This window comes from Plectropomus leopardus, chromosome 17 (assembly GCF_026936395.1).
Source record: "Plectropomus leopardus strain MGB_pleo_1.0 chromosome 17, ASM2693639v1, whole genome shotgun sequence".
Classification (NCBI taxonomy): domain Eukaryota; kingdom Metazoa; phylum Chordata; class Actinopteri; order Perciformes; family Serranidae; genus Plectropomus; species Plectropomus leopardus.
The window spans coordinates 21,146,018-21,163,995 of NC_142192.1; the positions used below are offsets into that span (position 1 = coordinate 21,146,018).

Sequence of the window (17,978 nt, forward strand, 5' to 3'; positions counted from 1 at the left end):
AAGCCATACTTTTATTGCTGTTTTTAGTTATTCGGAGATAATGTACACCAGATACTTGTTTATATAAAAGCTCATTTGTTTGTTTTTTTATTAACTATTTAAAAAAAAAGTTCCTTGTGGTTGAGTCATTTTTAATAAAAGGGATTAATTGAAGATTGAAGTTGCGGGTTCCAAAACCTCCATCTGTTTGCTTTTATACATTCAAAATGTTTTTGTGACTACACAATTTGTTCCTAAAAAAATTAAGTGCATAATCTATTGAAAGTCTTGATTGTTTTGGGAGGAAGGTGGAAACACTGTTGATAAAAATAATAATTAAAACACCATGTGGACTTTTGTGTTTTCTTATCCCATTTCCCAGCTTTTTTTTTTCCACATGTTCTCTCTTGATCCAGTTAAAGTGAAGCAGTCTTTCCCATCGAGCCAACACAGTGGACTTTCTGTTTTTACTTGTATATTAATATCTGTGTTGTTTTGCGCTAAACCAATACATACTCCCTCAGTCGACAACCCTGTTGTCCTAATTTACAAGGTTCACATGTCTGCTGAAACAGTTTGCATTCTGATATACAAGTGTTTCAAGTTTCTTAAATAATCATAGACATTGCTGTAGTGGGATGGTACATTTCAGTAACAAGAGTATAGCTTTGTTATTGCAGTACTCTTCTGTTTTTACTTCCTCATATAAGTTCATTTCTAGGTCGGGATTTTTATTTTCCCTGAGGTTTGACTCCATGTACTCACCAAACCCACTAAAGCAAGATAAGAGCTTTACATCTATGTGACAGAAGAGATTTTTTTTCTGAGGAGATATTCCTGAGGTATTTTAAATACAAGACCGGGCTAGAAAAATATAAAGATTTTATTTTTAATTACAGCCTAAACAGAAAAACGTAGATGTATACCTTGTATATGTATGCAAAGCTTTGCATTGTAGAAAAAGTGTCCACATTTGGTCGTTCACTTGAAGCGAATGATCTCCTGAGTGGCCACTTTGATGAGCTGGTTAAAGTCAAACTGGATGTACTTTCTCCAGTAGCGCCTGTCCTTGCCGTAGGTTTGAGCAGGATAACAAGGACTGCCTGAAACACAGATTAGGTGTCACTTTTTAAAACAAGCACATTTTGATCCATAGCTGATAACCACAGTTATCAGAGCCACAGTTAACTGTCATTCTTATGAATTTAGAAAAAAAACCCCAACATATTAGAGGTTCTGGACTCATTTCCAGAAGAGGAAAACTGGTCTGGGCCTTTAGTTGGTACCATTTATTAGACATTAGACATTCTGTTCAAACCCAGATTAAATTAGGACCCTCGCAAACTTCTGTCAGACTCACTGGGGCCACGAGGGTAGCTTCAAACTTTTTAATTTGCAAAACTCCAGATGCACATGCGATAGCCAATGAGAGACAAATAAATAGTAATTAGAGAGAAGACCTTTGAAAATTATAAACAACAATAAATAAACAAATCCGGAGTAAGCTTGTGAGATAATATTTTAACATTATGAATAGAGAAGGGATAAAAGAGAGCAGGTGTTTTGGGGTTTTTTTTGGAGGTGGTGGTGTAATATCAAATTAGAGAGAAATCTGCCTGCAAGAGAGAATAAAGTCTCCCTGGCATGACTAAAAGATAAGACTTTATTAATCCCACAAGAGGGAATTTCAAACATTACAGCTGCTCAGGAGTCAGAAGCAAGAGAAAAAACTGCAAAAATGATAGAAGAATATTAAAAAAAAACACAAATTAGATGGAATAAAAATAACATAATATATTGTCCGTACACTGGAAGTTAACTTTGTAATGTTGTCAAATGTATGCAAACTGAGAAAATACAATTTTCAAAATTGGTTTGGATTTTTTTTGTAATATCCTAAAATTAGTGCCCAGCCATAATGAGATTAACACAATCAAGCTCACAATGTATCCATTGATCTTATAACTCCCTCTAGAGGTGAAGAGTCCTTTAGTCATTTTCAGCAGGTAAGTGAGTTGTACTCGAGGCACTGAATTATTCAAGTGAACCTGTTTTATTAGAATAAAGCTACATGGTTTATATGCTGTGTGGGAATAAACTGCACTCAGCAGTAACCTAAGTTAAACCTTCATAGTGGCATCTGTGATTGTGTGAGTTGTTTTTTTTAAAGGAGGTTATTAGATTTATGGTTTGTGAGCGCTCACCTATCCCATGCAAAATTCTAGCAACAGCTCTCCCAGAAAACTTCTCATCACTTCGGTTGCAGAGAAAACTTCTGATGTCCGCTCTGATCTGATTCTCCCAGTCTAAAAACTGCAAACAAACACACAAGTAAACTCCAAAATCCAGACACAAATTCAACTGATATCCCCTGATGGCCACACCATGTATTTTACCTTATATTTGTCGAGCTCTTCGATGTCTAGTGGTGCAAGTGTGTGGCCTCGGTCTCGCCTCTTGTCGAAGTACTCAGAGAGAAGGTCTTTTAGCTGCAGACTGCGACTCTCATCCAGGTCGTCGAGACATGAGAGTGCACTCTGGAAAGCAACACTGCAACATAATGTACAGACACAGTGTAAAGCAGACAGACCGAGGACAACATCCACACGCAGGTGTACAAGGAGCAGACAGACATGAGCAAAATTATTAATTTTATTATTAATTAATTTTATAAAACTCATTCTTTTGACATCTTGAAACTGACATTTTACAGGACTCTATTTTCTGTGCTGGATTTTTAAAAAAAGTTTAGGGTTTTGACGATGTGGAGGATTTTACATTGGCATACAGAGGTGGTGAATTACACAATTTTATAAAAAATAACAATAACTACTATTATTATTATTATTTTATTATTATTATTTTATTTATATAGTACCTTTAAAAACAGCATTTATAAAGTGCTTAAAAAATAAAATATAGGCAGTAAACAGAGCATATTCATATTAATAATAACAATAAGCAGGATCAAGACAGAATGATACATTAAAAGAAAAATTTTAAAGAAGTTATTCCAAGGATTTTCTTTAAATTGGTAGCATTATTAAATTACATACTGTATATAACGATAATATTGACATTAATCAATATGGAGAAAAGTATAAAGATCATATTTTTTGACTTATAGGCAGGCCCTATTCAGCAGTCTGAAAAACGTTTCAAGCCTGTCGAAAAAAAAAACATTTGTTGGTTCTCATGATACATTTACCTGAGGGTAAAAAAGAAAAATTCAAAAAAGGTTTTACGGCGTATGTGCGTGTGTGTGTGTGCGTGTGTGTGTGTTTACCTTTTGAAGGCCTTGAAGCAGGCGGTCAGCTGGTAAAGCTGCGTTCTTTCTTGGTTCTGCACTCGATTATGGAGGAACTGACAAACTCTGTCCATCTCCTCATCGCTGAGGTCGCCAAAGGAACGGAAGTAGAAAGATATGGAGGAAAACTCAACATGGACGCCGCTACGTCCTCCAACTGAAACACAAATATTTTAAATTCATTGTTGAGTGCTTCAATTTGCTATTGAAGAAACGTTAAGGCAAGAAGGAGAAAAGGATGACAAAAAGTTGTAGACCCCACATTTAACAAAAAAAAAATATTTATTTTCAAGAGACATCTGCAGAAGAGTTCAAGCTGCTTTAAGCTGTGTGTGATTTTTAATACGTCACTGGTGCATACACATACCAGTGCTCCACTGCAGCTGTCTGAGTCCTCTCTTCACAAGAGGCAGCTGCCATCCCATAGTGTCCGCAACCTCAACGACATCAAACTCCAGCTGATCGCATGTCTCCACCCGCTCGCCCGCCATCCGCTTCCTGGCCAGCACCACGGCAACTGGAGGGCAACTGTGCAACAAAGTAAAATACAGAAAAATAAGTAAAGTGTGATCAAATGTGCAGAACATATCTGTGTCTTTATATAACCATCAGTGTATCCTAAGAATACAGGAAGTTCTTACATTTTAGTGATTTTCTGGAGCTGTCTTGGTCCGTTATAGCAGCTGACTTTACACACAGACAGCGTCGGGTGAAGAAGTTCGACAAACCGCTGGGGATGCAGCTCCAGATAGCAGAGCAGCGTTTCTACACCTGAAACAGACACGCAAAGAAAGAAAGACACATTTCAACAACTGAGTGGGGTTTTTCCAAGTGTTTCTCTTACCACTGTTTTTTATAGTGTATTTGTAGCATCATAGCCACCAAATTTTACTGTATTTTGAATGTACTGTAAAACTCTGCATGTCCATCTGTCCTCCCACATACATAACTGTCTATCAACACATCTATCTTTGTTGTGATTAAATGCACAAACATAAACACCTTGTGTGTGTTTCCACCTACCTTCCTCTGTGATGTCCAGCGCCTCGACAGTTTCCTGGATGGGAATCGCTCTCTCGTGCGTGTGACACACTCGCTCTCTGGGCCAATCACAGCTCTCTTCCTCCTGGTCCCTTGGCCAGTCACCAGCTGCTTTCACTTCCACGTCTTTGTGCTTCGCTGAAGCGTCGAGACCCTCACGTTCAACCATCTGCTCCTCTTTCTCCTCCTCTTCCTCCGTTTCCTTTCCTTCAGCTCTGTCGTCTCGGAGGAATTGTTCAGCTCCAGCGGGATGTGACGATTCCTTGCAGTGAAAACAAAGTCACATCATAATTTTGTCCAAAATTGTGGTTTGCCATACAGATGACTTCATTAAAATAAACTTAACAACCACACATTGTTTATAAACTTAAGATTTTTGTCTTTCGTTGGGAGAAAGACTAAAGAAGAAAGAGTAAAAATATATAAATCACCTGTGCAGTTGGCGTTACTGTTGTGTCTGTGTGGACGATATCCTGCTGAGTGGGAGCATTCAGGCTGCTCTCCTGATCACACACATCCATCATTTCCAGCAGCTCCGAATCTTCAATGTCCTTTACAAGTTTTAGTGTTTTTGTATTAGTAGCATAATCTCAAAGGTATTAACTGAAACTGCATTTAAACCACACACCCACACACACAAACAAACACAAACACACAGGTAGAGTTACCTTTACAAGTTCATGTTGTTTCTGGTGTATCTGTTTACATTTGCATGGTGGGAAAACTTTCTGGACCAGTTTCTTTACTGTGTAGTAGTCCACTGTGTCTGCATAGATATGACGACGGAGCTCATGAAGGTCCCCACCCTATAGGCACACACACACACACACATACATCAATTAGATTTATACTGAAAATATACTGTGTAACGTAGGTGACGGCACCAAGAAGACCACCAGAAAGCCAAACAGGACGAAAGAAACGGGGGAGTCGAGAACATGTGAACAGTTACAGATGTGACTTCCTGTCTGTAATCTGTGTATTATTACATCTTATTACATTTCTACCACAGGGGAAAAATGATGATACACTGTAAGTAAGATAGATTTATTAAAACCATGTTAAATACAGCCAACATAAATACTTGTGCCAAAAAAATACTTTAAAAAATCCAATTCATTTGGTTTTACCATTTGACATGATGTTTTACCGTGCCTGCTTTACATTATTGAAACTGCAAAATAACTGAATGCAGTATTTTAGGCTGTCAAATTACAGACAAATACCCGACTTACTTTCCTAGAATAGACAGACAGTTTCCATCTTACCTCAGGGTCCAGAAAGAGGTGACAGTGTGCTGGTTCTCCGTCTCTCCCTGCCCTCCCAATCTCCTGAACGTAGCTCTCGAAGCTCTGGAAAAACAGTAAAACAAAAAAACTAGATAAATAAGACTTCAGCTCTAGTGTTAGCACAGACATTTTCTTGTTATAGTTGTTTTTGGTGCAATATCTGGGTTTAAGACCAGATGTTATCTATTTAACTAAGCAGCTTTCGTGTATATATTTAAATTTTATGGGGTAGAAAATAAGCATTAAAGAAAATTCAACATAAATAAATGGAAATCTAAACATCTACTAGAGCATGAAAAATAAAGTGTTGCAGAATGGACCTTGCGGTAAAAATTACACAAACATTTCTTAGTCGCAAAATGAGTTGGGATGAAGTTTGAGGACTTTTTGCTTTAGATAAATCAGACCACTTCCCACCTTTGGCATGTTGTAGTGGATGATACCGCGGACATCAGATTTATCGAGGCCCATGCCAAACGCCACAGTGGCCACCACGATTCTGAGCTCCCCGCACATGAAGTTGTTCTGGACACGACGGCGCTCTGAAGCTGACAAACCGGCGTGGTACGACTCCGCCTGCCATTTCAGCGGTTTGCGTATCTTCTTCCTTGCTAAATGTAGAAACACAGGAAAGCATGGAAACAGTAGACAGACACATTGAGTCAAAGAGAGAGAAGTTTTTAGAGTTTTTAATTAATTAAAAATATGATTTTTTTCCACTCTTACCCAGTTCTTTCTTTTTCTGTCCTATAGGGTTGTGAAGTGTCTGACTGCTGCTGTTGGTTTGCTTGTTTTCTTTCACCAGCACACCCTGAAGGCAGGTCCTGAGCAGCGCCGCCACACGAGTTGTCTCCTCTCGTCTGGTGCAGTAGACGATGATGGAGTCCAGGCAACCAAAACGATCGCCTTTCAACAAGGAGACTAAAGCCTAAAAACATAAAGACAGTGAAGACAGAGAGAAATATTAAGAGAAATTTTCAAACTTTATAGACAAAAACCTTTACTGACAAATACTGTCAGCTCTGCCTTGCATTGCTCAGACACACAGAGAAACAAGCTGCTCATCACACCTGATCCTTCTCTCTATCCATGGAAACGGACAGATACAGGTTTGGGGGCACTGCTGCAGATCGGACTGCAATCCCCTCTTGGTCAGTGATGTCTAGATGTCGTGCAATGTCCATAGCAGTGGATAGTGTGGCTGTAGCAGTGAGTCCCAGCAAGCACTGCACTCCCAAACGCTCCCTTAGTACCTAAAAACACACATACATCATATCGTTTTTGTGACTGTTGCAGCAACTGTGCATACATGGATGTTTGAGTGTTTGACTTGCTGCTGACAGACGCACTGGCACTCAAGATTGTAGCAGTCATCAGGGGAAACAACACTGTTCAGAACACAAGTAGGGAGTGCATATTATGCTAATTTATGAAAAATATTTCTCTCTGAATCTCTAATATTGTTTTCAGGCTTTTAAGTCTCATCTTAGAGACTACTGGTGATACGTTCATCCTGCAGGCAATTCAGATTTGTTTCTCAAATCAGATCTTGGAGTGCGTACTGTTATTTGGCAGCGATCAGATCACAGATCTATCTGCATGGGTAGATACTGAGGCCTATTGATAACTTAGACATTTGTAACTACATAGCAAAGCTGCTGACACCATTGTCCGTTGCTGACGCATAAGAAATGGAGGTGAAACCTAGGTTGCAATTTGCAAAATTGCATTTCATGTGTCTTTGGGGTTTTTTTAAAGGTCCGATTTGGATATGCCAAAAAAAAAGAAATATTGGGCTAGGAGTCTGAACAAGGCCTAAAATGAGAAATCCAATCAATATTTGCGGTGAGATTTTTGTAAACTGCAATCCTTTACTCTTGTCTCTCATTGCACTCAATTTGAAACTTTAAGAAACACTCACATACTGTGAGCATGGCAGTTTTGAATATGCTGAAATTGTGTTGTTCATGTCTTCTTAAAGTATCTGAACCATACGTTTGCTGACCATATAACCTATAATTTAAGTATTAATATCATAATGTTATATATTTATCACAATAAAACTCTGTGTATTCTCATCTAATGTTGATTTAAAATGTCTAGGACAGACAGAAACTGCAGTCCTGGAATTCAAACACAGACTATCATAAACCCACCTTACAGAGTCTCAGGTAGCAGGGCCTGAAGTTGTGCGACCACTCCGAGACACAGTGAGCTTCGTCGATGCAGGCGAAGGCCACAGGAGGGAGCTCCTGAGCAGAGGGCAGACACCCTGAACCTGAACCACCTCCACCAACCAGAGCCTCCGGAGAGAGGAGCAGCACACACACCTGGCCTGACTTCACCTGGAAAAAGAGGAAGGAGAGCACACTGGCTGAAAATACTACTGAACAAATATCTGTACGCATTCAAGATTTGTCTTTGGTTTAAACTGTGTTACTGAACTTAAAAAAATACCTCTGAACAGTTTACAGAAAAATGAAAAAAATGTTAATTTGTTGGGGTGTTTTACTCTACACATACACACATACACATACATACACACACAGGAAGATGTTAGGGTTTGAAACTATGACTATTTTGTTTTCTCCAACTCTAAAGTCTGATGTTGTGTTTGTTACCTTTTCTATTGCAGCCTCTCTTTGTTTCATCGTCATGTTGGAGTGGATACAGGCTGCCTTAAGATTAGCAGGCAGGCCAGACAGCTGCACACACACACAAACACACACAAAAGACAGTGAAAACAGAAAGCATTAACTGCATAACTGTTCAAAGTAAGATGTTTATTCTGTGCTCCGGCTCAGCACCATTTATGTTTGAAACGATACCAGTAGCTGCGCCTGGCACCGGTACCCAATCCTACTTTTTCCATACTTTACTTTCTCTATATTAACACATGGGTCATTTCAGTTGTAGAATTTTTTTTATTAGTACTTAATGAGACCAATAACCAATATTTGGATCCAACATATATGTACAATAAAAATGAAAATCTTTCTGTCAATATTTAGAATTTGTAATATTACAAACTCCAACACAAAACTTTGTTTAAATGCCTTTAGCAAATGTTTAATCAGAAATGTTCAACAGCATATACAGTAAGTTACCAACAATTTTTTTTGTAAAGAAAAAAATGAAGAAATAAAAATAGCTCCCTGAGGCTTTACAAAGTTAAAGTTCCTCCCATGTTGACACTTTCTTTGCACTTTTTAATTAATTGATTTTATCGTCCATCATTAAAATGAAACGCTGATACAGATAATCAGCATAATGCCAAATATCGGCCCCAATGATCAGCCGGGCCAATAATCTGTCCACCCCTACTCTTAACTTATTCTCTCACTCAGATGCCCTCTCAGATATTTTAATTTGTCCGTGACTGATTTAACATGAGCTGGTATTCGGTAGTACAAACATAATTCTGTCTATTTACATTTAGTGATGAAAATCTGTTGACTGATTTCTGCGTGAGTAGTCTTTTGGTTTGTGTGTGAGAGCGAGGGTTAATACCTGGTCATCCATCAGTGAGACGAGAGGTGAAATGACCAAAGTGATGCTTTCTGATCGCTTAGCGTACAGGTAGGCGGGGAGCTGATAGCACAACGATTTACCCATCCCTGTCGACAACACTACGAGGGTAGAGAGACCTGAAGGGAAAAGTGACACAAACAGACATATATTGCAGATGTGTTTATATGTGTATTTGTGGTTTGGTCTTACATGTGTGTATAGTTTATACCTGACAGGATCCTCATGATGGCTTCCTCTTGTCCTGGTCTAAATGACTGATAGCCGAGTTCTCTGAGAGCTGCGTACACCTCAGCAGGTGTTTCTACACAGATGAAAATCACCACAAAATAAATGTAAACTGAGCAAATGTACAGGATGTCTATTTTTCATCTTGTTGTTCTTAAAAACATGAACGCAGTGACAGTTTACCTGGGACTTTCCCATCATCTTTAAGCTGATAAAGTGGCTCCACTGGTGGCGGCGGAGCAGGACGCTCATAATCGGGACGAATCACATTCAGCAACACCTCGTCTTTACGGTTACTGTCCACCTCTGTTTCTTGGGACGGCTGCTCTTCTGTGATGCTTGGAGATGCCACTGGAATACACAAACACATCCAAATTCAAACACTCACAATACACAAACCCCAAAAAACCTGCAATGCTCCAGCTGGTATATGCTAAATTTTATTCTTTCTAAAATTGAATCTGATGTTAAGTTGCACTGGTGACTGCAGCAAAATTGACTCTGAATCTTAAGGTGGGGGGGGGGACGGTACTAAGATGACACTAAGGTCACCAAAGCATTTGTTTATATCTTTAATAAAGAAATGTATAGTTTATGATTGTAGAAGTGAATCTTCCAGTGCTCCATATGGCCTCTGAACTTATCTTTAACATGAAAAAACAAGACATATTGTCTTGACACTTAAACTGTTAATTTTAAGTCAAACACTTGGAATATGCTTCAGCTAAATTTTAAGCTGACCTCTCTGATAACACTGGGAGAAATCCAAGGTTTAATTTGTGATCTGACTGTAACTGTCATTGTTCTCAAGTTTGTAAAACCCTTTTGTTCTTTTGTATTACTACTTGCTTTAAATTGAATATCGTATGCACCTCGGCACCATTACAAATGAGGGTTCATCCTCAATATGTTTTCCAAGGCTTAAAATAAAAAAGAAATGATGATGACACACACCGCATGAACAACCGATCACGGACGACAGATATCTTTCCATTCTTCCATAAATATCAGTTTGTGATAAATATGGAGAAGAAGTTAATCATTTCAGTGCAAGACTACCCAGAGCTTTGCATATTGTACATGGACAATATTTTAATAAACAGTCAGAAAACGATGCCTGGTAGAAGATCAGCTCCGAACGTGGGATTTCTGGTAAGCCGGCTGTGCTAGCACAACCTGCGTAAGTACCCTTAAAAGTTCGCACAGAGCAGCACCCAGGTTGTGAAACACATGGCATGTCACCAGACTCTAAGTTCAACAGGCCTACCCAATGGCTCAGTACGCAGAGTCCCTGTTGCCCTGGCAACCTCCTCCAAGGTGGGCAGCTCAAACGGCTCCTCCTCAGCAGGCGTCTCCTCAGAAACAGGAGGGGGAGGGGCTAAAAAACAGAGTTGTTTATCAAAAACAGCAATTCAAAGTTAATATATTTGCAGTCTCGTGGAAAACAGCTGAATAAAGCATCACTAGTTTGCCCATGATGTGTTCAAGCAAGCAGCTTTTGAACTGACTGAATTTGGCTCATACTACAACTGGTCAGCCGGCTATGAAAACTGAATGATCCGATAACGTTTAAAGTACGGCTTAGTACACTGGTTTCCAACCTGAGAGTCTTAATGCCCACTAGAGGTCGCAAGGCCTTTCTGAGTTTACATGATGTAAGAACATTTTTTTTAAATAAGTACTGGAGCCTATATCTCAGCATTTCATTCATTTCTGTGACATAAACTAAATGAAAGTGTTATTTCTAATGTTAATATTATTATACGAGGTATAAATGTAAAAAAATATAGGATAATGGCACAGTGAAGACACGACCTCAAGCTACATATTCAGAGCCGTCACTCCCTGCTAAACAGCCTTGTCCTGCACGAGAAAAGTATGCAGTTTAAACAACTCAAGAGCTAACAGAACAAGGACCAAGAGTGAGGGAGGAGAAAAGGTTGAATCTGTCAAAAAAAAGAAGCTTATTAAGTGTGTATAATTATTACAAAATTACATAAAATGGACAGAGAACTGTATAAAAAGTTGCTAAAAATATCAGGAAAACTCATCTCTGATTCAATATTCACAGGAAATAATCTACTCAAATTTTTTTTACTCACAATCTTCCTGCAGTTATTCAGACTTCAGACAACTTTATTTATCTCAAAAAGGAAATTCAATTTTCAAATCTACCCAGACCAAACACAGACTGACAGACAAGAACAAGCAGCACTCAGCAGTAATAGTAGTAAATCAGAGAGATCAGTACATGGGCCAAATACACACTGGCACCTCGTATGGTCTCGTGCATGATAACCCACATGAAGACTGGGTTATTGCATCCACTGTTCAGGTTAGTTATACAGTTTTTCATTTGTTCTGCTCTGTTAATGTTGTGTGTTAAAAGATTACATTAACTGAGGACATAAATAACCGATCGCAGATGAGTTGAATCCTCAGTAATGAACAAATATATTTTTAGAGAAACGTGTTGTCTCACTGACATTTATTCATGTTTGGGGAAAATCAAAAGGGGAAATTAAACAGTCATTTGTGTGCATGCGTCACTTTGTATTACCTCGTCCCTTGCAGTCGATGGCCCAGTGTCCCGTCCCTCCACACTTGTAGCAGGTGTCACCCTGCCGGTTGAACCCCCCCCTGAATCCACCCCTCCTTCCTCTGCCAAAAAATCCTCCACCTCCACCGAAACGTTCGCCTTTCAGCAGGAACTTCTGCATGTACATCTAAAAAACACACAGAGTAGATTTATGACAGTCAAGCACACATATTTTAAGACCTAGTATAATTTGGCAGTTTAATAACTTGTGAAAGTGGATGCATGGTTTAGATTTCTGCAACAAAGGTGCACAAATACACCATTCTTCCCAACAGTACTGAAGGAAGGTTTGGTCTTATTTTCAGTTAGCAATACACGAGAGTGATTCATGAGATCTGGCAAAGAATTATGCAACAAACAAGTGTATTTTCTGAATTTTTTCTACAGCTTCAGGAAGGTCAAATTTGAGACTTTTTGATGCTACAATTCAAAACCAATTTTGTAATAACCAAAATTTAAGAGACTGAAAAAGAAAAACAAAACTTTGATGCCTGGACGATGGATGTCTCTTTTTATTCTGGTCTAAAACAAAAAAACTGGAATGCCACTTGCTTCAGTTTTTCTAAACAATGTAATGCTGTACTTGTTTGTTCATTCCAAATAAACATACAATTTAAAAAAAAAAGAAAAAGAAAAACAAGAAACAACATCAAATCTTTGGGTTAGGGACAATTTTAAGTTTAAGTTATTGAAAGAGGCATTTAGTATATTTTATTTTTTTTTAAATAGATGTTACCAACTACTCTGAGATATTAACATCGACAAAAAGAACAATAATTCAATCCTACTTCCTGTGTCTTTGCATTTTTAAGAATTTCAAAAGATTGATTTAGGGCATTTCAACACCAATTAAGGTCTTATTTTAAGATTTCTGAGATTCCTAAGATTTATATTTCAGTGTTTTGTAAAACTTTTTAAGGATCTGCAGGAACCCTGTCTGCACACATTTTGTTTTATCATAAGTCGTGTCAAACTGTATGCACGGTTTAGATTTTCTTGACAAAAGCACACAAACATATCCATCTTTTAAAAGAATACTGAAGAAATGCATTCATTCATTTTCCATGACTGCTTATCCTTCCTATCCAGTTATGAGATCTGGCAAAGAATAACACAGCAAATGTATTAAAATTTAGCTTCTTAACCATGAACATTTGTCCAGAGCTCCTTTAATGCTTTGACAACTTCTCTGAAGACGCACATTCACAAACACACATATACACAAAACGTACCTGCTTGCGTAGCCCGGCACCTCTGAGTGCGTATCCTTTGACGTGAGATTTCTTCTTCAGATTTATCTTCACAAAGTTACCCTCTGCACTCTTCACACTTCTGTATAAATAAAGAATTATTTGTACACAAAATAAAACTGAAGGTGTTTAAAAGTCATTTTGCAGCAGGACGTGTTTGGTCTTACTTGGCTCTGGCTGGCTGCGTGTGGTACATTCTCCTCGCTCCGTATTCCTCCTCTATTTCTCCTAACAAGTTCTCCTGAGAAACCTTGACAGACATTATACGTTATTTAACTTAACTGCACACAAAAATGGACGCCCTGTTCCTACAGCTTACTGTAAGTAAGGACTTTTTCAGACTTTTTTAACACCACTCAGAATGAAATTTACAACTGAGTTCACTATAGCTAAAATTGAGGGGAAAACTTGAAAAAAAAGACCTATTACTTAGGGTTAAAGAGAATGTTTGCCCAAATACTTACTTTAATATAAAACATGACTTTTGGGTAACAGCAATCTAAGTAGCATTCTGTGAATTTTTCCTTTTATTTTACCACTTTTTTTTTTTTAGATTTAACAATGCAATTAAAAAAAAATAACATTGTACCTTTTATGTCTTAGCACTATTAAGACTTAGGAAAAAATAATTTCAGACATTTTAAGACAAACTAAAACCTAATTTTGAGATTGATTAATTCAATGCCTTCAAAAACTTTTTAATGATCGAGGGGGTGGGCTGGTACTGAATCCAAACTAACTGACTTACCTTCTTTGGTGCTTTGGTTTCTTTCTCCTCTTCTGCCTCTCCATCCTCCTTTTTCTTGGCTCTCCTTTTCTTCCCTCCTTCTTGAGCTGGTCTAAGGTTTACATCAGAGCTCTCCTCTTTCTTTGTGGCGTTCCTGCGCCTCTTCTTCGCTCCTCCCTCGTCTGTCGTCTCTCCCTCCATGCTCTCTCCCTCTCTCTGCCTTTTCCTCCCTCTCTTCTTTGTACCTTTGGATTTGTGACTACTCTCATTTTCGTCCTCTGGACTTAAAGGGGGCGTCCATCCTGTTTCCGTCTCCTCACCTCCCTTCCTTTTCGCCTCTCCTCCTCCTCCTCCTCCTCTGCTTTTTTCATTATGTTGTAGAGCAGGTTTCGGTGAACCATCTTCTTTGTCTTTAGTAATGCTCCTAAAAGCTTCATCTCTTCCAAAGTCCACTGCGTCTCTTCTCTCTCCCTTTGCATCTATTTCTGCATCTATTCCCCGCTCTCCATCTCCTCTTTTCTCCAGTGTTATCTCCTGGTTGCCTGATCCAGGCTTCACCTCAACCTCCATCTCTCCAAACACCTGACACCTCTCCAGCCACTTCCTGTCAACAAAACTCAGTCTGCTGGCAGGAGACGGCCTTCCTCCGACGCCTCTACCTCCCATTCCTCCTCTGAAACCTCCGAGAACCTGAGGACTTCCTCTCAAGCTCAGCGGAGTCCCAACACCTGCATCATCATTAATACTCTTATGTGGAGTCCCTAGAGTTTCGACATGCTCTTTTTTGCCTCCTTTACTTTCATTTAACTTTACCGTGGCTCCTACTTCTCCTATTGAAGCTCCCTCTCTATCCGGAGAAGACAGTGATGACAACAAGGCAGAAGATCTGGCTGGTGAGGGAGCTAGATTTTGATCTTGTGACGTAATTACATTACTCAAACTACTCTTACTACTAATAATACTTGCATTACTACAACTACTGGCAGCATTTGGAGGTTCTTCGCAAGACTCTCTGACAGGTTTAAATGGTGCAAACGGCTCTTCGGGCTCCACTGGTTGGAGCGTCTTTGCAGCCACAGACCCAAGACCAGTCTTAGATCTTCTGTGAAGAAGGACACAATTACGGGAAAAGTTCAGATAAAACATTTGTGGGCCATTACTGGTCAATACTGGTGTTTAATTGGCTACCTGGCTTAGAAAGTTATGATGGCAGCAGCAAGGCAACTGAGAGTGTTGATAAAAAGCAGAAAATGCAATTAAATATGGGTAACATGGCAGGGCTCGTTACTTTGAATGCAGTTTAATCGTTATAAAAAGATTGAAAGATGCGTAATATTGAGTACTTCATTTCCCAGATTGCTAGAGGTTGCATTTGTTTCATCACAGATCTGGCTGTTTAAAATTGAATAACTGCATATTGTGCAAATACCAATAAAAAGCAAAACAATACTACAATACTATGACAGTATCCCAGTTTAGGAAATGAAATTTATGAAAATGGTTTCTACAAAATCTAAAACAGAGAAAAATCTTTGTGTACTTAATATTACAAGAGGGGCTTGAAAAATTATTTGATTAACCAATCAACAAAACATCTTGAACTGTTTGGTAGTTGATTAAATGTTGTTTTGGCATTTTTGGAAGTAAAAATACAAACGCTTTATCTGATGTCAGCTCTCCACTACTAGGATCAAAACAGGCAAAACAAGATATCTGAAGACGTAAACTTGGACATCATTAAATATACTGATGTCAAAATGTAATAAAAATGCAGTTGTCTATATATCATTAAATAATGCACTGATAATATACAGCTAACATTACTTTCTTTCATTTAATTACCTTGGTGTGAAAGAGCTGGACTCTCGGTCGGTGGCAGCGATCTCTGCAGCAGCAGCAGCAGCAGCAGCAACAGGGCTGTTTGTCTGTCCACTTTGTCCACCTCTCAAAGAATTCAGAGGCATCCGACCGGGAAGACCTGATTTCTTCAGTGAGACAGGTCTCTCCTGGAATAACCAACCAAAAGAAATCATTGTAATGGTGACCGACTTGTTGCTTTATCCTAGCACAATGAGGAGGTTTACAGTTCTCTCTTTACCGTAATGTAGTTTGTCTCACCTTACTGAGTGTAGTCAGGTTGTTTTTAAGCTTTAGGCCATAGTACTGAGCAGAGGCCTTCAGACTGTCTCTCTCCTCAGCTGTCAGTCTGGGAGGAGGAGCAGGCTGTGAGCTGCGGTTCAGATGTGCACCCCAACAGTCCGACTCCTACGTAGATCAACGACAGGCAGTCAGTCATGGACAAGACAATAGAAAGAAATAGAAAATACTCTTACGTCTTACAAACACGTTTTGTTGAGTACCTTCTGGGCTGTGTTGACCTCGGTGGTAGATTTGGACTGATCAGCATGTCCGCTGGCTGCATCACTGCTGCTGTTTTCTTTTACTTGTTTCAGATTGCGGTACTCTTTATACAGCTCTGGAATATAGACACAGAATTCGATATGTGTGTATATGTGCTGCTGTCTGCAAACAGATTAATTAAGATGAAGATGGGCTCAATATAAGAGCCAAAGAGATACTTCTGTTTATCTGTGTGGAAAGTTATGAATCATACTCACTCCTAGTCTCCTCTGGAGCTTGATCAATGTCCTCCTGGAAATGAATGATCATTATAATGGTCAACTTTTGTGAAATCTGATCAGCAATACTTTATCCATCCATGGGGGATACTGTGTGTCTTTACAGATATAAAGTATAGACAATTATGACTGAGTAGAAATAATGGTATGGAAATAAGAAGTAAGGAAAATATAAAAATGAAGTATGTGCATTATTCTAAAATGTTTAACACTAATTAAGTTCTTAAGATAATAAGAATATAAATATCTATGTGTTTCGTGTGTAGAATGTGGGAAAAAAATTAAAATATGTGCATTGTGCTACAGTACAATGTATAGAACTAACATGTAAAGCTTAAGAAATATAAAATGTGTATTATGCTACAATGTACAACACAATAAATGCATCATTAGAAATAAGAATAAGAAATATGTACAGCATGTGCATTATATGTTGAGTATTGGTGATGATAATTGAGTATATTGACAGTCAATTATATTTAATTCATTAAACTACTTTAACTCTTATAAAAATAGATTGGATAAATTCTGGTCAAGTAATTTTTTTTTACATTTTTAAAGCTGATTTGTGATTATTTTTGTAATTATTGTATGTATATTGTTTTATTGTTTTGTTGTATAGTTTGTTTTTTTTAGTTTGTGAGTCTGGTGTGGAGGATTTATATCCTGTAACAGAGAACTTATTAAAATGTAATTAAATTTCGAAATATCAGTATTTCAGCAGTTGAATTATTACACCACTTTAAGTGTTGTTGTTGAATTAAGCAGAAAGGGAAACGAAATGACAACAACAACAACACTGTCTTTGCAGTTGAATGTCCTGTGGACAAACAGACACACAATGAATGCACAAAAAACAATAAACAAACGACATGCATACAAAACATCTTGCTATTATAAATCAAAGCAAGGGGTTTCCATTATGTCGCTGCCTGCTAACTCTCGACCAACGTTTAAATTACCTTGTTTGGTTTCCTGTTGTGCTCTGTGACAAACCCTTGCTCCCAGCTCTTCAGCTGCAGTTTCACCTCGTTATATCGATCCATGGTTTCATTTACAGGGTCGACACTCCTAAGCGGACAAATTTCACGAACTTAAATCTATTTCGCACATAATTTGGAGCAGAACCTGTCAGCTAACAGCTACTTGATAGCTAGCTAACGCTATAAACGCCACATTATCGCTGACACTTTTCAGAATTTAGTAGCGAAAGGCCTGTTTTTTAATAACCGCGAGTTACTTTAGCTTCTTCTGTTATACAATTATAGCTACTAAAACTGACGAAAACACACGTTTGTAGCTCGTGCGTAACTTTTTGAAAACAGCCTTAAAGGGCTTTCTTCCGCTGCGTGTGTTGTTTACGAGTTTCCCGCGCCGGAATATGACAGCTT

The 17,978-nt window shown here is 38.5% G+C and overlaps 1 protein-coding gene across 1 annotated transcript; it reads right to left on the reverse strand.

The window, feature by feature from the left end:
• recql4 (RecQ helicase-like 4) lies at positions 1 to 17,978 on the reverse strand. The gene is made up of 28 exons (XM_042506722.2): positions 17,550 to 17,978; positions 16,567 to 16,600; positions 16,309 to 16,424; positions 16,067 to 16,213; positions 15,791 to 15,954; positions 13,970 to 15,050; positions 13,389 to 13,471; positions 13,204 to 13,303; positions 11,933 to 12,098; positions 10,640 to 10,750; positions 9,556 to 9,723; positions 9,356 to 9,448; positions 9,127 to 9,263; positions 8,238 to 8,321; positions 7,773 to 7,961; positions 6,687 to 6,869; positions 6,343 to 6,544; positions 6,034 to 6,227; positions 5,596 to 5,679; positions 4,996 to 5,133; positions 4,759 to 4,878; positions 4,310 to 4,589; positions 3,928 to 4,057; positions 3,654 to 3,814; positions 3,266 to 3,443; positions 2,376 to 2,529; positions 2,184 to 2,292; positions 1 to 1,082 (listed from the first exon to the last, which is right to left on the reverse strand). Exons 1-28 carry the CDS (start codon positions 17,631 to 17,633, stop codon positions 961 to 963), a joined length of 4,812 nt encoding a protein of 1,603 aa, XP_042362656.2. The 5' UTR covers positions 17,634 to 17,978; the 3' UTR covers positions 1 to 960.